This window comes from Epinephelus lanceolatus, chromosome 18 (assembly GCF_041903045.1).
Source record: "Epinephelus lanceolatus isolate andai-2023 chromosome 18, ASM4190304v1, whole genome shotgun sequence".
In the NCBI taxonomy this organism is placed as follows: Eukaryota; Metazoa; Chordata; class Actinopteri; order Perciformes; family Serranidae; genus Epinephelus; species Epinephelus lanceolatus.
Genome location: NC_135751.1, coordinates 16761179 through 16787689, shown reverse-complemented (window position 1 = coordinate 16787689; position 26511 = coordinate 16761179). Strand labels below are relative to the sequence as shown.

Below are 26511 nucleotides of genomic sequence, written 5' to 3'. Positions count from 1 at the left end.
AGCTCCTTACTGTATGTGCCCATTGATGATGAAACCTTTCAGAGTTTAGGGCTCAGTAACTCAGGGTGCCTCTATGAGAAATTGTAAAGTGCCCTTTTTAGAAATCCAGCTCTGGGCAAGCAGATTTCTCTGTACAGAGGATCAATATGAGCTTCTTACACACAAAACTTAAAATAGATCACAAATGGGATCACTTAAAACTCCAGCTGAAACCATTTCAGGTGTTTACGGTATTTTTTATTGTTTTGTTGTCCTGTGTGTGTTTTCCTATTGAGTTATGTGTATTTGTACAGTATCAAGGCCCATCAAGTCAGCTTTTGTAAATGCTGTGGGCTTTAGCACTAGAAAATCCTATGTACATGTCCCTATATGAGTAAATGTTATTTAAATGAATAAAAAGGATTAACAGGGCATGAAACTGATGGATGGCTGGACCAATGGATTGACAGAGTTGTTGCCTGCCTACATAAACAAATGAGGATGTTTTTTACCCACAGCCTGAGAGGCTTAATTCACAGCACGAAAGGCTCTGAGGTGACAGAGTGAAAACTAATCAATGCAGACACTCTTACTGCCCTCTCTTCAAGCCAGTTAATCAATAATCAGTAATAGTGAATCATTATTGTGAGAGGGTGGCGGCATTATAGACTAAAGTGAGCTTGAGTATCTCTGCCTCTCTTTCCTGAACAGAGAGAGGGAGAGAGAGCTGCAAGGGCAGGCAGAGAGCTTCAGATGCTCCGTTTTTCCAACTTTGAACAAAAAGGCGCCGTTTCCCTCTGCCGTGCTCCTCTCCCTCCGCCCCCTGACGGAGCTCGTCTATCTGTCTATTGTCTCACCATCACATTGACTCCCTGTCACTGCCTCTATCTATTATTCGAACTCTTCTGTCTGTCAGTCTCTCCAGCGCTCTCTTCCTCTCCACACTGTTAGCCTGTTTCTGTCAAACAGCTTCTCATTCTGTGTCTTCTCGTCGGCCCCCGCTCTTTATCCCAACACTTGCTCCGTCTCATTTTAACAGGCATTTTATCATATATAACCACGTCTGTCTCTGTGCGAGCACCCACCCCAGGCGTGCGTCTGTCTTGGGTCTTCATGATGATGAGTTCACACATGCAGAGTGCAAGGCACACACACATGGGTCCACGTGAGCATGCACACACACATGCTCACCCTTACACACACACACACACACAGATGGTGTGCAGGTGTAAGATGTGACATAGTCCAGATAACAGGCCACTGCCTCCTCCAGTGCACATCACAATATGAAAGAGGCAAGGCTGGATTCCAGTGACACAACTCATTCTCTCAGCGCCACTCACTGTCCCTGCTTTTATGGCTCTGTCTTGTCTTTTTTCTTTGTCCTTCCTCAGATATATTTGATTTGTGACTGTTTGCTAGTGGGCCTTGTGCTGTCTCTGGTGATATTCGGCCATATTTTGTCTATTTTTTACCTGTAGCAATACAGTCTGCAACATCCAAACACTGAAAAATGAAACACTGTGCTTTTACTGGTTTGTTTGTAAGCCTGCAATTATTATGTGATTATGTTCTGATTATGAGCAGTCATAATTCATAACTTCTACCACAAAAATACACTCAGCTTCATAATGCACCATTATGCCCTCTGTTATGACTCATACTTTTACTGTAGTGACACGGTTACGCATGCATTCACACTGGATTTGCACAGTTGTGCTCGCACACTGTTGCTATGTGGTTTGTTCTCTACAGTATGTGTGTATATTTGTTTATCTGTGTGCGTGTGTGTGTTTGTGTGCGGGGGAGGGGGTGGTGGTTACAGATTGTGCTCGGTCCAGTAGACCCCTCCCAGTCAGAGTGGAGCTGTCTCAGTTTGTCAGCATTAGACTCGCGTGGCACCCTGATCCGCCCCGACAGTCAGCCACAGGAAATGATGGGACGTGAAACCGCCCACAGCACCCATGTGACCCGGCGTGCAGGGACGAGTGGGAAGTCAGGAGGATGGGGGGTGGAGGGGGGTAGTTGGATGTGATGGAAAAACAGGAAGGCAGCGAGGTGATGTGTCCTCACAGTAGCAGAGACAGAAACCATAGCCCCGCCTGGCACAACACAGACAAGACGCACAGCACCTTGAAAAACGCACGCACGCACACAAACCGACAAATCTCCTGCACAAGTACACAAAGAGACACATGCACACAGTGACTTTGGGTGCACGCCACGACTGCTGTGATATTTTATCCGGTTGAATGGCAGTGAAATGAATCTCAGCGTGCCTGGCTCTAGACCTTTAGGATTGTGCCATTGTCTTTAACTCCACATGCTTCAGCGGCCACATCCAAACACAAACATGGACACATACACAAATACACACAGGTGGGTCCAACCTGATTATGGCTTAGACTGAGTAAGCAGCATCCACTACAAGAGGACAGTGTAAAAGTCATTTAGTCTATAATTAACTGTCTTAAATGAAAAGCACCTCATTGATTTAGAAACCAAATTAATGATATCCTTACATTCATTCATTTATTTATCCATTTATTCATTCATAAATGCAATTAAGCAACTAACTAACTAACTCAACTAGTTATCTTTAGCCAATGCTTTATTTTTTGGTGTGTGCAGGCAATAGTTTATTAAAATAAGAAAAGTAAAGAGATATTAAATTTGCTTAATATAAGACCAAGCATTTTTCAAAATATGCTTATTTGTGTGTAAAAACCGCTACACAAAATAACACACAATACTCCATGAAATTTTAAATTGATTGTTTTTTCTTGGTATACTTGACACAGCTGATCTGATTAAATGTTCAATTATGTGTTTGATCATGGGTGCATAACCAGCTCAGTGGCCTTGTGGTAGAGTGTCCGCCCTGAGACTGGGAGGTCGTGGGTTCGATCCCCAGCCGGGTCATATCAAAGACTATAAAAATGGGACCCATTGCCTCCCTGCTTGGCACTCAGCATCAGGGGTTGGAATTGGGGGGTTAGATCACCACATGATTCCCAAGCGTGGCACCGTTGCTGCTCACCGCTCCCTCAGGGGATGGGTCAAATGCGGAGAACAAATTTCACACATTCAGGTGTGTGACAATCAGTGGAACTTTACCTTTACTTGAAAAAGGAAGATTCAGATGGTTTTTATGTTACGTACGATGGATTCGTGCTGTGCCTGAGTACGATGAGCTCCCCACTTCACTGCCCCGCCACTCATAATTTTGTTTCATATGGGAGTACACTTGCGTCATCATCTACGCAACATTTGTATATGTTGTCACAACAGTGAATCAGTGAAGTCGACCTTTGCATCATATCTACTGTGGTTTATATTTGTTAATGTCAAGAAAGACCCTCTGCCTTCCTATTTTATCACCCATCTGTGTACTACAGAGGCAGAGATTGGCAGGTGCTGCATATATGCAGATCTTGGAGACCAGCGGCACTAAGAAAAATGCCTTTGCAACTCTACTTGCAGACTGCTCTCCGATGAAATAGCAGTCCGCTTTCAATTTTTGGTACAGGTGGTTTTTACCAAAGAGCAACCTCTGGGGCTGAAAAATTAAGCCAACATGAAATGCCCAAAACTGCAGATCTTAAAATACTGAGTTGAGGCTGGCTCCAGAAGTCAGTCAGTCCCCAGGACACCCATGTTAAAATGCCCAACTCAACAGCAGAAATAAACATGTTTACAGCCTGGTACAAAAAACAGTTTGGGTCTGTGCAGCTAACTTCCCTGCTCATGACAACTGTACAGGGACATGATTTTTTTATATAACTCATTAGTTTATATTTTATTAACGCTTAAAGTTACGCATAATCAGGGGCAGGCCGCTTTGAGTGGCAGGGTGTCTGCGGATAGTGTCCCTATCTTCTTAGTCAGATCCACCTCTCGCTCAACTGCAATCACAGCCTCTCACCCAAATACTGTCACTTTTGGCTGAAGTGCTGAGCTTGAGGCTTTAAAATGGGAGTCCACAAACCAGTGGGTGACGTCATGGTAGATAAGTCTTTTATTTTTACAGTCTCTGGTTTTGACACCTGATGTGGACCGTACTCAAGTACACATGAACCTGGACCATATTTTTAAGTGGACCCAAGCACAGATCACCATACCGCACCTGGGTATGGTACACGGCGTTTGCACAAATCAAATGAACTGGACTTTGTTGTAAAGTATACTCCGATGCGGGCTCCAGTTCCTGATGTGAAAGCCTCTTAAGTGATTTATTATCCATACTGTATGTCATCCAGGGTCTCTCCATGTAGAGTAATTCCTCCCAGCAGGCCTTCACAGACAGGGCAGAGTGAGGTTATGGGCCGGGTGGGGCTGTAACTTGGCCTTGGTGTGAAGCGTAAGGACAGGGAGATACAGCATGCATACACAAGGTTTTTCCAAGACCCAAACCCTATAGCCCTTCACATTTATGGCCCCCTTTTTACAGATTTTCCAGGCCTGCCATCAGGTGCGTCAGACGATGTCATATTTCCAGGGCAGAGCGAAACCCCAGTGTTTCCATTGGGCCATCCGTGGCTCAGTGCATACCTCTCAATGGATTTCTTTCCCCTCTCACCTTCAATATCCCCTCTCATCCCTTTAGATTGAACCACATCTCAAATCATAGCTGTTTCTCCTCTCTGTGCCTCTCTTTCCATCCTCTGTCTGATGGTCTGCTTCCATACTGTCACATTTTGTAAATCTGATGGAGAATGCCAGAAAGCTCCTTTGCTTCTTTGTAGTGCTCTGGTTTTACTGTCATTCCCGCTGCAGTTTTAATATGTGGCACACAGTAACCACACTACAGCTGTGATGTCTCTCTGTGGCGGTTTCAAGTGTAGAATATTTGCACGGATGCTCCTCCAAAAGCACAAAGCCTTGTTTAAAAAACTGCACATGCAAACCATGTCAATGTAATGCTCATCCTTTCATTAAACAGTTAGAAATGTTAAACACATGTGCCCACAAGTGGCTCTGCTGTCATAGTTTAGTGTCTGAGATATCTCATACAGCCCCTTCCTTGCTTTTGCTTTACCGAGATAAATGCTAAGTTGACCTTGCTGATTGTGAGGACAGTCACAAGCCATATTTATTATGTGAAAGCTTTCAACTCTGAATAGCCTTATCTTCAGTGTACAAAGCAGCGTTCTGCCACTGCAGTGACTCTCCTTCCCTTTATCTGAGTCAACGAGCACACTCGCATCCACTGACTGCCTTATTGTATTATTTATTGAACCCAAAGACGCAAGCTCTTCAAGGTGAATACCACCAAAATGTACAACATTTTTGTGAGTGCTGTGCCTAAATATATATCACTCTTTATATTTCTATATCTACACTAAGACAACCAATGTGTATTACCGGAAATTATTTGCCCTTTGTTTTTACCTTGATTTTACTGATTACCATATCCAAATTAAAGTGGAAAAATATGGTTAATGAGTTTTTCATTTGTGGCCTTGAGGCAATAAAAGCTAGAAAAATTTAAAAGCACATGTCGACATTTATGAAGTTTTTTTTTTTCCTTTTGAATACTTTATAGGCCAGGGCACTTTTCAGTGTGTGTGAACATGAGGAATCCTGCAAAAACAAGAAAGCAGGAATGCAAGGAAGCCAGAGTCTAATATCTGGTAATGTACAGCCCTGAGCCACTCCACTGATAATGAATAAGAGATTGATTTTTGGCCTCATGCAATGTTTGTCTGTTATAGTAGAGCGCTAAAGCAGAAGATGATCATTTATTCCACGTCCATCAACCTGTCTGTTGTCACTGTAATCTTTTCCGTATTTTCCAAACGACTCGCACAGGAGCTCTACATCAACCTGACTGTACGGAGTTTATCAGTCCGTTATTTCTGCCTTTGAGAAATACTCAATACATATATGAATATATGCTGACATAGTCTGAACCACGCTAAAACATTACAATAATGCATTACAATGCTAAACTTCAACTCCTTTCAAATTTATTCTTCTGTGAAGCCAGGAGGCGATTTGAGAGCGGATTAGGAGGGATGCCATTTCCCTTGTAAGCAAAATGATCAAAATGTGCCCCCCTTGTTAACTTGCCATGCCTCTCAGGATATCAGTCTGGGTGTGGATCCAGATGCTGTGCTATCTGGACCTGGACCTATAACTGATTAATTCAGTGAGGATTTAAATTTGACAGATTGTTTCTCTTTTAACCAGCACAGCATCTCTTGCCTTTATGGTACTGGTTTAGCGGCCCAGAAAACCTACAGACCAATTGAACCTTCACTAAGTTCCACCCCCTGTGGTTATTGTTGTCAAGCTGTTCAAGCTTTCGCACCAGGCATGTCAATATGGCATTTTCAACATCATTAGTGAGAGATTTTCCAAAGAAAATACTCGAAAATTTCTGGAAGTAATACATTTGAGAATGAAGAGGCTGTTAAAACTGTCCCAATACAGTCATCACGCACCCCATGTCTTGATAGTTCACATGAAGGACAAACATACACAAGAAAAACAATGTTCTTGCACAACAGGTAAATCAGTATATTGTTTTAATTTAAGATAACATTTAGTTATGACTCTGAATTGTTATTATCTAATTGAAGGTAAAGCCTGTTGCTAGCAAAAAAAAATTGTCCCGCTTATCCATTAGTTTGAAGCACAAACAGCTGCCTAATGCAGTCAAACCATCAGTATATTAGCTAACATTAGTTAGCGCCTAACCGTGGAGCAAATGAAGGGTTTTTTTTTTTTTTAATCTTTGATGGATTCAGCTGTGAGTGAGATCTTCCACACTGTCTAATCCCTATCTTACAGTTTTTTTGTTGTGTTTTTGGCTTTGGAAAAACAAATTAACTTGACACCCCCTCAACGATAAGGATATCTGCCATTGGACTCGCAGGTTCGATATGTACAGCATTTCTGCATCTTCCCTTGTCCTGAAAGCTTGACATGCCTCCTGTGCCCAGCTACGGTTGCTAACGTAGGATTAGACAATGGCTGTTCAGGGGAGGGGCTTAACAAGGGTCAGCTGCATGCGTCATAAATAATCTAACGTGATGCTACTCAGCCAACCAAATCCGTGCGTTTTGACCAACATTGCGACTCAAGTCAGTGATTGAGATATGCACACACAGGTTTCAATATGTTAGTCTAGTCTGCCTAACTCATTGATCTGGCAGAGGTTTCTGCAAGGTAGAATCTGTGGCCTTGATCATGGCTCTGAAATATCCGTTGCTTAACTGTACTGTGTGTTGATGAATCCATGACGTTGTCCATGGTGCTGAAGTAGCAGATGGATGTATAATTTGACCTCTGTCATTTCACCTTTAATACTCCATTAACTACATAGAGTAACTACCTGTTAAAACATTAACAAATCGCCTACTGTGTGCAGCAACACAGCTGAACTCACTCTGAAAAAAAAATTAAATGTATAACCCCCTTTAATTACAGTGCCAAGGCAGCAATTAGGAAATAAAAGCACAATCCAGCATTATTCATTCATTGTTCAGCATTAGTCACTCTCGCTGGCCTTGGGAGTGGGAGAGTGAAAGATAGAGGAGTTACAGTGTACCACAATGATTCAGAATAAAACTGAAAATTACAAAAATGAAGGACAACAGGTGACATTCTAAAGGTTGATTTATAGTTGTGCATTAAAGGGTTACAGTGCGGTCTAGCAGACGTGTGCCACCTCGAAAATTTAGCTATAGGTCAGGGCTGCGGCAGTTACAGAGATACCACGAGGGGACTTCATTAACCTGGTTAGTCAGCACAGGATGCATGTGTTTTCTCCCACGTGTTTCTGACTTGTAGGGATCGTTGAGAGTGATGACAACATAGTTGTCTTTTCAACACATATCTTTCAGAGCCATTTCCGGTGCAAACTTTCTGCTCACCACCCTCTATCACAGCGACTGCACAGAATAGTCTCATATTCAATAATAAAGCAAGATGTACCTTCCCACCATCACTCCTGTCCAAAAGTAAATGAAAGAATGTAAAGAAAGCCACAATGGAGAATAACATTAAGCAGAATACAAATTGATCACGCATGATGCATCCTTCTCATGTTCACTAGTGTTAACATCAGGTGGAATCAGGCAATGGCACTGAGCTACAATTCAAAGACTATGCTGTACTTATCTACAGCAGAGGTCCTGTTAGTGTCAACCATAAATTTGGCTTTAATTAAAAAAAGCAACCATGCTGCGTATTTAAATGTGTCTGGATAATATTAAATCACCATCAACAGTCAAACTTCAAGCTGTTCTTGAGTAAAACACTTCCCCTTGAAGGTGGACAAAGGAAAAGCCACTGGGTCTTTAAAATCAAGATAGACTATTCTTTAGGGACCATGACTGTAGTAATAAAACTTGAATCTGCCTCTTGGATCTTAACGTTTAAATATGTGCAAAGCTGACATATTTCCTTATGGAAGCACTAGACGAAAGATTAGGGGTCACCTAAAACATATTGATTCATCTAACAGGAGCATGCAGCAGATTTTATAGAAATACAGGGTTTTTTTCAACATACCTTGTCATGGTTGCCTGAGTCCAGACCTTTAAATCTACCCACTCCACCAACTTCACTGATTTGTCTAGCATTGTAACATTAAAACAGCGGTTTCTGAGTTGAAAACCCGTTGATCCAGTGAGCACTGTGGGGGGACAGATGATTAGCCAATGAGCACCAGAGGCAGAAATAATGCTGCGGTCAAGCTCTTGTTAAGTGTAGTCAAGCAGTGTGCGAGACACAGGTCCCCAGGTCGTGCACCGGACTTTGAAGCCAGTTTTCATGGTGGAATTAACATCCGAGTCTGTCAGGTGATGCCATTTGGCCCAAAAATATTTTTTCCCCTTAGACTTGCATTGGAAAAGAGATGTTTGTTTAAATCAGTGGATACTTTTTTTAGTGTCACAACCCATGTGAAATTACTTGTTTCACTATTGGGATTTGATCCATTCAGTCAAACTGAAGATCTAGAAGAGTCGCATGATTAAATCATTCATGTTAGTGGAGGGCTAAGCCAGAAGTCAGCCGCTTGGCCTGCAGAAGTTAGCCACTTGGCTCATGACAGTCCGTTGTGTGCTAGCTCCATGGGCCGAGTGATGCAGAAAATCTGGGTGATTTTACATCCGGCAAGTCACACTTTTTTGGCTTTATTTATCACTGAGTAACTTCAGTAGGGATGAACGGGGCCCCACTTTGAATGCCTTATCTAGTTCTCTTTATACATTCACACCCAAAATCAATGAGAAGTAATAACAACAATGGTGACCGCTATAGACAAGATAGAAAATGCTATCAAGGCTGCTCTAAATTGACATGATCTCAGTATTGCCCGTCATTGTGGTTTGTTTATACTTCGATCCACTCCACTCTTCAAAACCCGGCAAAACCAGTTTGTTGGCATGGTTACACATCAATGTGGGCTTAAACTGACATTAGATTCAGGCAGATACATACGTTGGCCTTTAGTGGTAGGGAAAATCGAATCCCATTCCACCACAGGAATTGGTTAGAGTGGAAGCAATGCCAGACTGAAGATGGAAACAGAGTATAACGAGCTGACAATTCTGTCTCATATCAGGCAACTGTCATGGGCCAGTATGTTGGTCATTGAAACAGCATGGCAGTGGTAAACAAAGGGGATGGGACAATGAATGTCTGTAACAACTGTCTTGCCAAACTGACTAGTAGCTGAAAGAGACATATCTGTGTTGGACAGTGTTACTAACAGCCTCTAAAAGAAATACTCGTGTTACAGCAATGCAAAATCATAACCTTCCAAGGAAGACAACAGCAGTGGGTTGTTTTCCTTCAAAGTTGTCAGAGATAGGTAAGCACAGGAGGGGGTCAAGTTCAATATCAACCTAAATATGTGCAGAAATTTCCACATTTCAATGTGTAATTGTGTGTTTGAGTTTTCACATGAATCTTCCATTCAGCCAAAATGTCCAGTTATTCTGGCAGCAGTTACGTCAGTATGACTGCTTACAGTCTTGTTGTTTCTACTCCACTTGAGGCACGAAGCAGACATAAGGATTCCCACCTGCCTTTCGTTCGCCTCAGCCAGCAGTTTCCCCTCTCCACCCAATCTGTTTCACTCCCCCTCACCTCCTCCTCATCCTGCTCCCCTGTTTTATCTCCGACTTGTGAATCCAGCCAAGACAACGAAACACACTGATGATTTATTTATGTTAGGGAACCCATCTTCCCCTCTTTCCCTTACAACTCTTTTTCCCTCACACACACACACACACACACACACACACACACACACACACACACATTCTGTCTCTTCTTGTGTTTGTCTGTCTGTGAAACCATATGTGACAGTGATGCTAAATGGGGTGTCTTCTCTCCTGTTGTGATGAGATGAGGAATGTGCAGGTGGCAGAGCTTACAAGCACACACACACACACACACACACACACACACACACACACACACACACACCTCTCCTCTGCAGTGTCATGCTGAGATGACAGCATCTCCCAGCTCTGGGGTTAACACACATGATCTAGGTGTTTGACACTACCTGCTCCATTTTGTGAAAGAAACACAATGTGTTGAGTGACATTGGGTGACGACATCGACTGCAATAAGACCTTTTAGTAACACATATTTGTTTGAGCTTTTAAGTGCATTAGTTCAAGAATCTCAAATATTATCAGCTCAACATATCTGCCGTAGCCAGGGTTATTTTTGGAACAGTTTACTGCACAGTGACTGTCAGCCGCATGCAGTCTCGCCAGCCATCAGCCACAACACTCACATCTTATGTTAACAGGGGAGCCCTGGTGAATCAAAACCTTATGTTATCTGTACATATAAAGTCTTACTCATAAACCAAACTGACAGGCCTTGCCATGTATCATTTATAGTAACTTACAGTAATATGGTTGTCTTTTCTAGGCAGCATACTTTACAAGGAATTTAATAAGTTGTATGTAATGGCTTTATTAATAGCTCATAAATTATCACTGCTTTATAGATGAAGTATTAGCCATTTGTAAGAACAATGTCTGGGTTGCCAGGTTGTTAACCTGCTTTTCTTTTTATTCAGTTTTTTATCACCACTTACCTCATGTAAAAGAGCTGCAGAGCACCGAACCAAAACACATTTATTAACAAGTTATTACTGCAGCATTAATAACTCCAGATGTGATGGATTATTAGAGTGAACTATCAAATAAGACAAAGGAGGTGGACGTACACCTGAGTTGTAAATGTTGCAGTAATAACTGGTTAATAAATGTACTTTGGTCAAATGCTCTGCAGCTCTTTTACATGAGGTAAGTAGTGGTGAATTAAATAATGGAGCAGGACACAAGCCAAATGGATTTTTTACAACCTGGCAACCCAAATATTGCTCTTACAAATGGGCTGCTTCTTATTTATAAAACATTGCTAAATGATTTATTAAACATATTAAACTGCTTGTTTAAACAGAGTTTCTCTGGGGTCTAACTGACCTAAAACCTGCACAACATCATCATGGAGAACAAGAAAACTCAACTTGCTTTTTTCAAGGGCCACTTTTGCAAAATGGCAAGAAGCCAGGGGCCAGTTAATAAACAAATATTAGTAAATTTAAAAGGGTTTTCAACCTTTCATCTTTGCCAAGGCAAATCCAGTTGCAGCAGCCCCCCACTAATCTCTATGTATTGATTTTGCATATGTATGCAGAATCTGTAGGTGATGGGTGAAGACTTTGGTATCAGAAGTGTTATGGTTTCTGTTTGCAGTCCGTTTGCTTTTCAAGTAGTATTGACCAATCATGTTTGAGCGGCAGGTAAAAGGTCCTTGTGGAGAGGTGGAATACATTGGCAGAAATTATATTTTGAAAACCACTGGCTATTGTCAGACAACGAGTTAGCTTTATATTTGTTGTTTTTTTGTAATTGATCTGTAATCAAATGCAGATATCTGAAATGACTGGATCAGTCTTAAATATTGTCCCTCACCCCCAGAGGCTTTATCCACATCAGATGATAGCTGATGGGTTCCAAGATTGGCCCTGCACAGGTCAGGTATACGCAGCAGTGTTTAAGGGATTTCAAGACATTTGGGCCCTAGCCTTTCTGCTCTTCACGCACAAAATGAGGTCTGCAAGCACAGCGCTGTGACCAGCGTGCACTCCACCCTCTCTACACACGCGCTCGACCCTCTCTACATGTGCACTCGACCCTCTCTACATATACTCTCGACCCTCTCTACGCTCACGCTTGACCCTCTCTACGCTCACGCTCGACCCTCTCTACATGTACGCTCGACCCTCTCTACACGCACGCTTGACCCTCACTACATGGCGTTCTCGACCCTCTCTACACGCGCACTCGACCCTCTCTACATGCACGCTCGACCCTCTTTACACATGCGCTCGACCCTCTCTACACGTACGCTCGACCCTCTTTACATGTGCACTCGACCCTCTCTACGCTCACGCTCGACCCTCTCTACGCTCACGCTCGACCCTCTCTACATGTACGCTCGACCCTCTCTACACGCACGCTTGACCCTCGCTACATGGCGTTCTCGACCCTCTCTACACACACGCTCGACCCTCTCTACATGCACGCTCGACCCTCCTTACACATGCGCTCGACCCTCTCTACACGCACACTCGACCCTCTTTACACACACGCTCGACCCTCTTTACACGCACGCTCGACCCTCCCTACACGTGCACTCCACCCTCTCTACACATGCGCTCGACCCTCTCTACACATGTGCTCGACTCTCCCTACCTGCTCGGTTCTGCTCAAGACATTTTCTTGTCTGATGATTCTGCCAGCAAAAAGAAACTACTGGTGTTGAAAGTGACCAATCAAAGGAGCGGAAACTTCAGCCTCTGTCCCTACCTCCAGTCTCAAAATGCAACTTTTTGCATTGCACTACTTTTGACATTGTCTAAGTGTTGAGCAGAACTGAGTGTGTAGGGAGAGTCAAGCGCGTGTAGGGAGGGTCAAGCACACATGTAGGGAGGGTCGAGTGCTTGTCACAGTGCTGTGCTAGCAAACCTCATTTTGTGCATGCAGAGCAGAAACACTCCCTCGTGAGGATGTTTTTTCCGCTTGCAGATACTGTTGTGTGTGCACGCGGGTTTTGAGACTTAAAAGAATTAAACGCCATACCGGGGGCCATAAGTTGAGCATCACTGATGTAAAATAGCATACTGCACATTTCTCTTTGTCAAACAAAAGAAAAATATATTTAAGAGATATATGCATGCAATATGTAAAACATTTAATGTTTTATTTTTTGATGTTCTAACAAGGCTTTATGGTCATCTTTGTATTTTGACACCTTTATCAATTATGTCCTGTTTGTTGCAAAGTGAAGGGTTACCAGTTAAATCGTGTTTTACTTAATGATGAGGTCAGCATAAAAGAAAAATATATTTAAGGGAAAGTGATTCATTTTGCAATTATAATGATCATTTTTACACATACAGCTGTAGGGTGTGATGGAACCCAAACATAGAGGATGTAACGCAAATCTAAATAAAACATGAGGTGAAGCAAACTCGCTTTTATTCTCTCATTTCTCTTTCGAGATCATATTTGTTGCTACAAAGTGAGCACTCTTTCAGTGGATATTGTCATGTGCAGTTTGACTGCGCTAATCACCTAAAACACACACTGTTACAGTTGCCCTTAGGTGTTGTTCTATGACTAGGAATGTCACACTGTCACCCATCAGCATCTGTCTTTCTTGTCCACCCATCTTTAAATTACCTTAGCTGCTCACAGTCAACCCTCTCAGTCCTCCTCCAACCTCCTGTCAGTCTTTCTGTCACTTAGTTAGTTAGTCTCTCTGTCAGTCAGTCAGGTAGCCAGCCAAGCTGTTACACTGCGAGGGCGTTCCCTCCCAGTGCTCTTCAATTCATTTGTTTGTTTGTCAGAGAAAGAGGGTGAGTATGGGGAGAGATAGAGATTTTGGTCTAGTAGAGAGAGATAGTGGAGTGGAAAAAAATATGCCAATGAAGTAGGCAAATTGCTGGAGGGACTAAGAGAGAGAGAGAAAGAGAGAGAGAGAGAGAGAGAGAGAGAGAGAGAGAGAGATGTCAATTTAGAGAGTAAGAGCTTAGTGTCACATTTTCGAAAAGAAGAGAGTGAGAAAGAGAAGAATGTCCAGAGTTTACTTTAGACAAAGATGTTATTTTACAGCAAGCGAGAGAGCTGGTGCTTTAGAGAAAAAAAGGGGGAGACTGAAAGCTGTTAGTTTAGAGAGAGGGGGACTGAGAGAGCGAGAAAGGAAAATTGTTAGTTTAGAGAGAGAGAGTCAGGGAGAAAGATAGATGGCTGTTTGCCTCGTGTGCTGCTGCCAGTCATTACCTAGTCAGGCCTCAGCGGCAGGTTGGCAGCGCCAGCTCTAATTGAGGAGGCCGGTGGCTCGGAACAGCAGAGAGAGAGGCAGGGCTAGCTTTCCTCTTTGCTTGTTCATAAATTAGCCTGTCACTCATTACATCCTGGCATGTGTTTGGGATCAGAAAACACCATTTCCAAACACATTTGCATTTGTCACAAGTTCCCATACTATGAAGCAGAAGCTCATACGCCTGGCTTTGTGCATGTTAAATGTTTCGTTGTATTCATGGTGATCACCATACACATAAGCCGTGAATGTTTTACAAAAGATGACTTCTGTACAGTGATGTTGCCAGCAGAATAAAGAAGATAATTTACTGCTATGCATCAATATCCATTAACCCAGAGGAGTGGCAACAGCATGTGTCAAGTCCCAAACCCACGTTCCCGCACTCTCACTCATCAAAAGCAGCTGTGTCACTCTCATCACGCTCTTGCCTTCCCGCCGCATATTGGAAAACAAAAAGGTGGACATTACAAGGCTGTCACGCCATGACAGGTATTGATCAGACTGCTTCTGAGAGGCAGCTAGATGAACTTCACATCAACACCAGAGAGAGGATTTCTGGGGGTTTGTTGCCATCTGTTAATGACTAATACAAGTTGGGATATGTGAAGAGAATCTAGGCACAATAGGGAGGGGTGGCGGGTGGGAGGATGTTGTAGAGATGCCCGGATGCCACCACTGAAAAGATGTCACATGGTATTAGGCTCGCTCGGCACTGTCATCTTCTCAGGTGACAGCAGCTATCTCCATATTTCACGCTTCCACTTCCTTCCTCCCTTCAGGTCTTGTGCCCTCGCTGTCATGCTATCCCGCAGCACCAAAGACTCTCTCGCACCCCCACCCATCTATGCCCCCATCCACCCCGAACCAACCGGGCCCACCGTGGTGACAGCACCGGCACACAACAGCGAACACACACTGCATGATAATCACAAGCCACTCACCTCTTCTGTAGTTTCCACCTTACTTCCCCATCCTCAAAATCACACATACAATGTAAACAGACATCAATGCACTCTTAACGTTTTTGCACATTTATCACAAATCTCTCACTTCACTTCTAGTACTGAAATCCAGCATTGGACCCTTTTAGTATTTGCAGACCTAAGAGTGGGCAGAAAAGCACTGAGTTGTGGAAAGACAACTACATTTCGTTAGACTTGAGTGTGACAGCTTGACCTTCTCTTCTCTCCAGGGTCCGTCACTCATCACCATAGATACTCGGCTCTCGGCAACTCAGTAAATACCATTAGTATTAACAAAGTCCGTCAGTGTTAACTGCAGATTCGCCGCCCACCCCCCACTCATGAAGAGACAGCAATCGTGTTGGAGATTATTTCTGCCAACCTGACATGCATTACAGCACTTACGCCATGGCAACTTGAAAGGAGCAAGTATAATAAAATCCTATATTTTACCATGACACAGTTTTATCATGTTGGCAAATCATTCAATCCAGATTAAGACTCTCTGCCAGTTAGGGGGGTTATGTTGTCATTTTCACTTGGTTTGAGAAACATTTTTGAAGCAATTGCAAATCACTCCAATAGTGCTGAAAATCCCACTTCATTAAATGATATCTATTGACATTGAATTAAATTGCCTTTTTAAGAGAAAGAAAACATGTCACGAATAGTTAACAGAGTTTGCCATCATAATTAGTTTATAACATTTTAACCATTATCCCACTCTGATTTATAATATTCAGTTTTTCTAATCCTGAACACTGAAAAAACAAACAAACAAAAAACCTATTCATTTGAGGTGGACTTGATCATTTATACCGGTAACTTGCCTTGGTCATTTTTTAAGAAGAATACAATTTGAAAAATTAGTATTACCATAATGCCTGGATTATCTGACAACATTGTTCTCGTTTAGAGAGACCTACATTTACGTATTGCATGTAAGTCACAGAGATCAGGGTAAGCATGCAGAGTGCAGGACTTTGACATGGCAGTTTCACTTGTGGCTACGTTTAAGAAACAAAAGCACTTTGAATAGGGTTACAGAAAGATTAAGGTAATGCAGCAGCATTATGTGTTACTCAAGACCATACACTGTGTAAAAGTACTGGACATAGCCACTGTGATGTGACCCCTTGTTTTGTCGACACCTGTTTTGAAGCCTCAGCATTTTGGCTGTCACCATCTTTGATTTTTGGAGACAAGAGTGACCACATTTGGACAAGAGGGTGGAGCTATGGTGAAGCAAGTAGCAGATCTGATTAAGAGTCTGGGGTCACTATTGGCAGACAGCCTGTCACTCGAAGTGCCCACGACCGTAATGTGTATCTTTAATCCTTAATAAAATATAACAAATGAGTTATAGAAAAATTGACCCTCAGTACAGATGTCGTGAACTGGGACATTAGCTATGGAGACCAAAACTGTCATTTGTACCAGGCTGTAAACGTGTTTCTTTCTGTTTTAAAGTTGAGCATTTTAATTTTGGGGTCTATGAGATTGGCCAAGCAAAAAACTCTGGGGCTGAATAATTAAGCCAATACAGAAGTTCCAGAAACTGCATTTCCTCAAATGTCCACTTGAGGCTGGCTCCAGAAGCCAGTCAATCCTCATAGACACATATGTTAAAATGCACAAACTTTACAGCCTGGTACAAAAAATGGTTTCATAAAAATAATAATCATGAACATTAATTAATAGAGCACTTTTAATGCAAGCGGTGCAGCTCAAAGTGCTTCACAATAAAAATGCAACACAGAAGCAAGAGGTACAAGATGGAGAATAAAAAGTTAATGATAAACCAAATACGTAAGTAAAGGTAAAGAGTATAGAGACTATGGTTAAAATGAGATTATTAATATAAAATAAGAAGAAGAAGCACAATTACATTAATTAAAAGCCAGACTAAAAAAAATACGTTTTCAGCTGTCATTCAAAATTGTTCACCAAGCCTGCATATCTGATAGCTTTTAGAATGGTATTCCGTAATTTTGGAGCACAGTTAACAAAAGCTACGCTGTGTATTTTCATTCCTTGTTTTGATAAAAGTCTAGCAGCACAATTCTGGGTAAGTTTAAATTTATTTGTCCCTATAGCTAATTTCAACATGACAGCTGTATGGGGGTTGAATTTTTATGTAACTCACCCATTTACATTTGCTGAAAGCCCAAAGTAACGCACATCTAAAGGTAGGCAACTATGAGTGACAGACTGTCTGTGAGGCATTGCCACAGTCTATGAGTCAGATCCATCCATCGCTCCTTCACAGCTGCACCCTTTTGTCCAAATATGGTCACTTCTGGCTCCAAAAAACCAAGATGGCTACAGCCGAAAAAAATGCCAAACTCAAGGCTTCAAAACAGGAGTCTACAAACCAGTGGGTGATGTAATGGTAGCTATGCCCATTATTTTATACAGTCTATGGGAGTTATCCTGTTTTGGAGTCAGCCTCAAGTGGCCATTGGAGGAACTGCAGTTTTTTTCACCTTAGCGTTGGTTTTATTTTTCACTTTATTACTTTTCACTTGGTCAAATTTGCTGTTGCAAATTAGTAAGACTGAAGTGTTACATCGAGGAGACAGTGTTGTAAAATGAACAGTGTTGCAGTGATAATATGGACCATTGAGAGTAACCATGTATTCCCATCTCCAATGGAGTGACCGTCTTTTAACATATAGAACAAATCGGTTGGAACAAATCATCTTGGCCGAGGCTGAGTGATGTAAAGCTTGGAGCCATTCCCGTGTTTCTAATTAGCCCTGGCTCTGACATGCCAGCCAGGAGGCCCATGGTTGGCATGAGGCAGCAGGACAGCCCAGCTGCCCCCGTGTCCTCCACTCTGCCCCCAGGGGAGAGTTTCTGGGTCCGCTGCTGCCATGGTGTATGGCGAGAAGCAGAAACCTGGATCGAAGGGGAAAGGTAGCTCACACCCCATATAACACTCTGTCACAGGCAATATTTCTTGTTTAAAGGGAACTCTCCATCAGCAATCTGATCTCTCTACCAACCCTCACTGCTGCCACACTCCCACTTACACACTCGCAGTGTAACCCTGTGGAACGGCACTCCCACTACACCATGACAAACTGACTGATAAACAACATCATGAATTAGATTGTTGATATGCAAGTGAAATTAGAGAACTGAAATGCACAATAGAGGCAGCAGATGCACCTTCATTGTTTCTGGTTACACAGTGGATATCAAGAACAATGGAGACACATTTGAAGGCCTTTTCCCACAGCAATGACATGAACTCAGCAGCACCAGCAGACATTTCTGCCAAACCAGCAAGAGAGGGGGGAAAAAGCGCAACAAGAGATAAAGGCAGAGAAAAACAGAGAGAGAGGCAAGTGTAAGATGAGATGGATACACAATTTGTAGAGAGGAGAGAGAGAGAAGAGGAAGGGGGAGAAAAGGGAGAAGAAGGGGAAGTAAACTAGGAGCGGGAGAGAAGCAGAGAGGGAGCAATTTAATGCTGTAATTAAGTTCCTGATAGCACCCTGGGAGATGTGCTTTGGCGTAGCTCCAGGACAGCTTAGCATTGCACCAAGGCTCTTCAACCCACTATCTATGCTTCCACACACAAACACACACACACATGCACACACACGCACACACACACCATTCGAACAAACAGAAATTTAATATGAGCAGGCTCTCTGTGCTCTCGAGCCAATTCCGAATCCCCGAATATGTGTCAGCTTCACCAAATTATGCATCGACAAGAAGAGACACAAAGGAGGAGCAGACTGGCAAGAGAGATGGCTGTGAGAAACCATCACTTGCAGTCACTCTCCCGTCGCTCTCACTCACACACTGCCATGCAGCTGCCTTGACAAGTGCACACAAATCATCCTTATGAGAGCACGAATGGAAACCTGTCTCAGAAAATTCTCTTTTCCTTCCCTTAATGTTTACAGTGCTCCCATCATGCTTCTGCCACCTGAAGCCTTTCAGTGCATCCCTCTGCACCTGCTGTTTTTTTTCTTTCTTTTCCCACTCTCTTCTCTGGCTACATGGCAGGGGCATACATATAATTCAAACATCAGGTTACAGTGCTGAACTGCAAGACAATAAGTTTGACAAGCGGGCTAATGTGGTGCCAAGTTATACAGGTATGAAGCCTGTGAAAAACTAGCAGCTAATTTCCCCATCTGTGCATTCCTGTCAAGTTAAAAAGGTGCTCACTGAGAGGAGAGAAGAGGTAGGACTACAGAGAGGAAGAGATGACAAGGAGAAAGGACTCAGAGAGAGCTCGAGAGAAAGCAGAGAAGAGAGAAAGAGAGAGAGAAGGAACAGGCAATTACACCCAGCCCCTCTCCAACAGCCCCATTCCTCGCCTCCTTCAGCCCGAGCGGAGCAGCAGCACGAGCAATAGGATTTAACTGAGGATAACGCGCATCAATAGGATCTGAGATTTCTCGGGGATTGGTCACCAAAGACGGAGGGGAAAAAAAGGATACAGTGTCGCAAAGAAATAGTTGTCATTACAGAGACAAGAGAGGGGAACAAGTCAATCGGAATCCGACAGATTCCACGGCTCTTTACAATTACAGGACGCCTCCGGTTCGCACCTGTGCGTCGTGCATGTCCTCTCTCCGGGGATAAAAGTGCGTAATTTTTTTTTTTTATTTTTTTTTTTTACCGTTTTTACGCACGGTGACACGCCGAGCTGGAGAGACGCGGATACGGTCTTGGACGCACGATGCTGATCGGTAAGTGTTCAACACCTTCCACTCTTTACCGGTGCTGATGTGGCTGCGCTGACTGTAGTAATCCGAATGATAAATTCATGAAGGATGCCAGAAATATCGCGGCTCAGGTCCATGTGGATGATCTAGAAATGTTGCAGCGGTACTAGTAGAACTAAAATGATCTTTAAGTATCTTGTTCTGTCACCAAAAAACACAGAAAGTATCTAAGATTCACACACGTTATTGAGAGGAACAGGCGGGCTGAAAGTCGCTGTCAGTGTTAGAAATAATGATTCTGATGAAGTGATTAATCGGGCGCGCGTGGTGAGCGTTCAGAGAGAGTCTCTTGTTAATTGGATTTCATGTGGAATTTCCAGCATGTAGTCGTTTACACGCCAATGTAGCGGTCACTTCAGAATTTAAACTGTATCGATCAAGTTATATGGAGCTCAAAATAGGTCCCGAAATCCAAATGTGTGCGTCCTGATTGGTGCGGAGTTACGGACACCTCAGCCTCCTCATTATTTCTACTCATACCTCCGTAGCTGGAAGTTCATTCTAATAATAATAATAATAATAATAATAATAATGATAATAGTAAGGAGAAGAAGAAGAAGAAGAAGAAGAAGAAGAAGCATATTGCTTTGGAAATTTAATGGAAAATTTAGTCTCTTCTTAAAAGTTAGAAAGTCCGAAAGCAGCTTGTTTGAAAACGCAGGCCCACAGAAATGTGACCTGCATGTCACCATCATATAAATAATTACCTCCATCAGCAAATGCATTTTCATTAAAGAATAGATTGTGCTGGAATTAATGGCTATTTGTAAAGCAGAATATGATTTAGTGTAGAGTTAGACATGCCTCTAAAATAATCAATAAACATTTATTTTCACATTTCCCACAGAGGCTTCAGACTATTTATTGTTCATTTGTTTTAATTAATAAAATGGATCACCATGCTTTGACTTATTAGAGGTGGAAAGTTTTTTTTTAAGGGTGGAAAAAATATTCTTGACTATATTTGACACTTTTCCGAGTTGAAATTGGCACAGCTGAAATGAGATTAAAAAAAAAAATAGACCTACTAAATCCAGAACAGAGAACTTCTTCACTCCATTTGCATAATGAACTCCATCTCCCCTCTGATTATATCAGAGAATGAAGGTGTACATTTCTTTTGTGTGGGCTGAGCTGAAAGATGGACCTGCGCCGCTACATGTGTTTAACCTGAAACAGTGATTTATAGTCATCGCTCAATCTTCTCTTTCTTTCTCCTGCCTAAATACAACTATTGTTACATATCAGTGCTTTTTCTGGGTGGGCTGCGTTTTGAGCCCTTTGTTACATTTCAGAGACGAAGAAATGGAAGACGGAAGTGAAGGTGAAAAGGATGAGATTATTACAAAGATCTAAAGGGAATACGCTAATAGTCTTGTTTACTGACTCGGATGTAATGGCTATATACTCGCACACAGGTACACCAGGCCTCTGGATGTGATGGATCTCGCTATAAGTGAGATTGTGCGGCGCTTTGAGATCTCGGTGCTCTTAAAATGGCTTCGGTGCATGGGCCAATGACTCATGCAAATGGATGCCACATTAGCATTTCTCCAGATATTTACTTCTCCTCCCAAACGCCACCTCCTAATCCCTCTGCCAGTGAGGATGAATGCGCACTGGGGCACCCAAGCCTTCAGAGTTGAGGTGTTTGACCAAAATTTTGTCTTCTTCTCTCATGTCAGCGCTCTCCCTCCCCGTCGTCCTTTTAGTCAGCTCATAAAAGTGCAGTTCTACTGTCAAGTGGAGCCCGAACTACTCAGGCCTTTGTCTTGAGCTGATTTCAGCTCGGCCATTATTTCGTCTAAAAAGCCATTTGGTGGGTCACAGGGGAGCTCTGTGGCTGCGTCGGCTTCTTCTCAACACCAGATAACAGCCGTTATTTGAGGACCGCCATGATAACTCACTGTGTTGTTGCCCTTTGAGAGGCAGGGCTCTGTTCCTATCCAATGTTGACCTGGAGAGATGAGGAGAAAAAGAGCTTGTGTGGGGGCTCAACCTCCGCCCATCCACCCATGACCCCCTGCCGTCCCCCCAGGCAGGAGACAGGTTGTGGGGCTGTGGGAGGGCTGATTACAGGCCTGTCTTTCTGGGAGTGGGTGCCATTCTTCCACTCCTTTTTTTTATCTGTGGGATCTGAGGTAGGGGGGTGGGAATGCCTGGGAAGCAGGGTTAATCTGCACTAAACAGGGCCCCTAGATCAGGGCTAATTACATGGGGTTAGGGTTACAGTCTGTGACTCCTGAGTGGGGGCTGGCCACACCCTGATAGCAGGGGCTGTGAGAGATTGATGGAAAATGAGAAGAATGGCAGTGAAAAGCAGTTATGTTTCGTAGGAGCAGCACAATGATAGCATATTCCCAAATGTGGAGCTTAATGTATAGCCCAGCAGGCAATACTTGACCTTGGGATGTCTGTGTCCACTTGCCCTTGGCTCAAGCTTTAATGTGTGGAGGCTGGAGGGGTTCTCAAGCAGCAGGGAGCAATAGGATGTCTGTTTTGAAGTGGTTGTGCAGGTGGAGGCAGTGTAAATGAGGGGGTAAATTAAAAGGCAGCACTGCTGGACTAACGGTTTTGGTCTACTTCCCACCGACTCCACATCTGCACCATCAGCCTCTCACACGAATAAGCTCTTTCTCGAGTGTATGATTTGCTTTGGTTGTCTTGGTTAAAGCAGCTGTGAGCTTCTGTCTGGACTGACTGACTGTGTGTGTGTGTGTGTGTGTGTGTGTGTGTTGTGCGCATGCATGCAAAAGCAAAGCGTGAGAGGCAATGAGACATTATGATGGATGGATCTCCCGAGCCTCCTGTCTCTTTGTTCATCCCTCGTGGGCCAGAGGGATGAAGGTGGCAGCTCTCCAGCTCCTGCTCAACCCATTTCTACCTCCTCTCTATTTCACACTCACACACATTTAAACACGCGCGCGCGCACACACACACACACACACACACACACACACATACACACAGTAGAGACAAATAACCCACTGCTCTATTAGCTCAACAAATACCTCACCTCAAATGACAAATATGTAGTCAGAGTGACGTTTTTATTTTTTTATTTCCTCTGCTCCTATTAGTCTGTGTCATCTCTGTAAACACTCCTCTGAGAACGACAGAAATGTCTACCACTAACTGTATAATATATTATTTCATATTTATTGTTTCTCATCTTACTGCATTTTATATGTTGTCCCACCGGTGTAAAGCTGTAGCCCGCTTTTACGCAGTAGTCGATGTATGTGTGTGGCTCTTTTTCACTTTAATGTGCCAGGCAGCCATTGCTTCCAGGAAACAGGAACAGTGGGACATGTTATCACTCCAAAACTTTTATTATTTTTTTCTTTTTTTGTTGTTGCCTTGCTGTAGTCACTATTCTTGATCTTGTTTTATCTTTCCCTGTAGAGATCAGTCCGGGAGTCGATGTGAGTTTAAAGGAGGATTCTATTCATGGAAGCTCTCACAATGTTGTATATCATCAACCTCTGATGTTTTTGTGCTTTTCAGGAGTTGTTTTGTGATGAAGTGCTGGTGTTCAAGGATGAGTCACACCTTCTACTCATAATACAGCATGTCTTATGGCAGCACATATTCAGGTCTTTTGAGGCTATTGTGTAAAAAAATAAGAACATCTGACTCGTCTGTGGTGGATTTCTTTCTGTATGATTGCATTATGTTTAAAAGGAGCTACACACCAAAGTCTGTTTACAGGTCTCAGGGAGAGAGTGCTGCACATGTTAAAAAAAGTTGTATAAATCCTTTAGTGGCGGCAGAGGAAGCTGCACAGAAAAATTGCATACGTTTGAAAATGAAAAAATCTCGGGGTGTGGTTTGTTTGTTTGAGTGAAGTAACCTTACCAGACCTCTGTAGCCGGCTCCTAATCTCAGTTGTGGGTAATGTAGGCATACAAGCGTAGAATAAAAACAGCGACATTCTGCTGCAATGATGTCTCCAATCGCAAGCCAAACAATGCTACTAGGAGGACATATATATGTACATATATATATATATATATATATATATATGTAATAAAATAATGGATGTAGTTAGCATAGCATGACTTCACCCATTGGTTTGTGGCCTGCCATTTTGAAGACTCAAGTTTGGCATTTCAGCGGTCACCATCTTGGATTTTTAGAGCCAGAAGTGACCATATTTGGACGAGAGGGTTGAGCCATGGTAGAGCAAAAGATGGACAGGATTGTGCTTTGCAGACAGCCTGTCACTCAAGTCGCCCTGCCCTTAAATATGCCTAACTTTAACCCTCAAGAAATGTAAATAGGTGAGTTATATTAAAATTCACCTTTCATACAGTTGTCATAAATGTTGAAATTAGAGACCAAAGCCATTTTTGTACCAGACTGTAAACGTGTTTATTTCTGATGCAAAGTTGAGCATTTTAACATTGATGTGTACGGGGTAGCCAGCCCCAAGTGGCCGTTCAAAGAACAGCAGTTTCTGGCACTTCTTTGTTGGCTTAATTTTTCAACCCCGGAGGTTTCCGCTTGCTTTTTACCAGTAAATATTTAGTTCCCTACAGTAAATGTACTCCACCAAATAAATCTGTATATTTTCTTTTTTTTAAGAAAAAAGACAACTGGCCTATTTGAAGTATAATGAATTGCCTAACACATGTAAATACACATACATGAAAAGGATTGTTGTGAAACTCAAAATGTTAACTGTGCTGGTGTAAGTCTGTGCACATTAGATAATTAGTAAAATTAATTGTAAAATAAGTATTAAAGAAATTAAAGTATCTGAGTATACGATTACTTAACACAATAGTTTTTAACAAGCCTTTTTACTTCAACAGTATAATTAAATTCCTGAAATTCAGTCATGGCTTTTGGTTTAAATGTGCCACCCCAAGATTTTAAGTGGCTCCATCTGGCCAAAAAAAATCAGTGAGCACCACTGGACATTTTACATGTATTTTGTATTCATTCACTTTTTTGTGTGTCTCTCTCCTGCTTTGTCTCTTTACCATACACCACTGTAATGCAACATCTACATTCATCTGGACGTATGCAGGAAAATATAACACTTCATACATCAAACTAATATGCACATGTGTATGTAAATGTGTTGAAGGTGGGTTTTTGTGCGCAAATTTTATTCAGAAGGGCATTGGGAGCAGGGTGAGTGGGTGGACTGTTGGAGTGACAATAATTAGACTTGTCTACATGGACCTGCAGGCGCCTTTCAGACAGGTCAGAGGTCAGCAAAGAGCAGAGGTCACAAGTTAATGAAGTTACTGAAACATTACCTATTCCATGCTTCCAACCACATATGTCTGCTTTACACATACAGTGTTTGTATGCAGTCTTCGTACTGTATGTGGCCCCGTCATGGCCTCCGGGCCCCCCTGTGGGGAAATTGCCCGTTTGTGAGTGACAGTTCAAGTCATTTCACTGAAGTGACAGCGTGGGTTTGATTGGCCCGCCTGCTGAAGTGATGGCTTCTGGATGCTGAGAGCTGCAGGCATATGTGAGACCCAGCGGGAGCTCTGACAATATGAGAAACAGTCCCGCACTGCACTCAGCACCAAAGCCTTACCACTTAGCCTTTGGATCCCTTGGTGCTAAGGCTAAAGATTGAGACCTTGAAGGGAAGCATGAGCACATTATCTCCCAGTTCTGAATGTGTGTGTGTGTGTGTGTGTGTGTGTTTTCTGCATTTGTGAATTAATCGGTCTTTGGCAGGTAAGGCAGCTTTCAACTGAAGTGGGCGACTTCTCCACTTCATTCTCTGACCTTGACTTAAATGAGCGAGAGAAGAGTTAAAGGCCGTTAAGAGCGACAGACTGAAGGATGAGAAGGAGCACATAAAGAAAAGAGAGAGCAGACAATGAGAGTCAGAGAGAACTAGAAACTGAGACAGGTAGAAATAGAGAGGATTGAAACATAAAGGGAATATAACTTGAAAAGGATATCTTCCTCTTATTCTCCCCTGTGGTTCTCAATCCTCACTGTGTCTCAAGTGCATTTGTAAGTCATCAAACCAGACTGTCTATATAACTACCCCGGCTCTCCAAGCAGGAGGAGGATCAGCAGCTGAGAAAGTAACAAAAGGCCATCGATTTTCCAGTCAACTCCAGCCATCAGAACCTGGTGCCCTGACCACAGATCTGCAATACTCCAGGGTCCAATGGGCATAATAGAGTGCAGCTAGTGTGTAAATGGTGGTAAGTGTAAACAGAAGACTCAGTGATCCAGCTCTAATGGCTGTCTTTGCTCCAGCTTTTTGTTAGCCGTCAGGATACTGACCTCTGCCTGTACTGCACCCCATCTCATGAGCATTTAACAACCCAACGCTCGCCGGATTAATTACGGTGGCTGGGAATTCATGTCCAATACTTGTACTTAATGTACATATGCACAAGCGCAAATTATATTAAAAATATTGGATGCATTATAAAGACTGTGTGCACACACAACAG

The 26511-nt window shown here is 42.8% G+C and overlaps 1 protein-coding gene across 3 annotated transcripts in view; it reads left to right on the top strand.

Moving 5' to 3' along the window:
• znf385c (zinc finger protein 385C) overlaps positions 1-26511 on the top strand; it is a 187634-nt gene that overhangs the window by 96639 nt on the left and 64484 nt on the right. The window contains exon 1 of one of the 3 annotated variants that reach the window (XM_033645709.2): positions 19553-20032. The exons of the other annotated variants lie outside the window; for them this stretch is intronic. Coding sequence (XP_033501600.1) covers positions 20023-20032 — 10 coding nt within the window. The 5' untranslated portion in view covers positions 19553-20022. Of the gene's footprint in view, positions 1-19552; positions 20033-26511 lie in introns of those variants that run through there. 3 annotated transcript variants of the gene reach the window in all.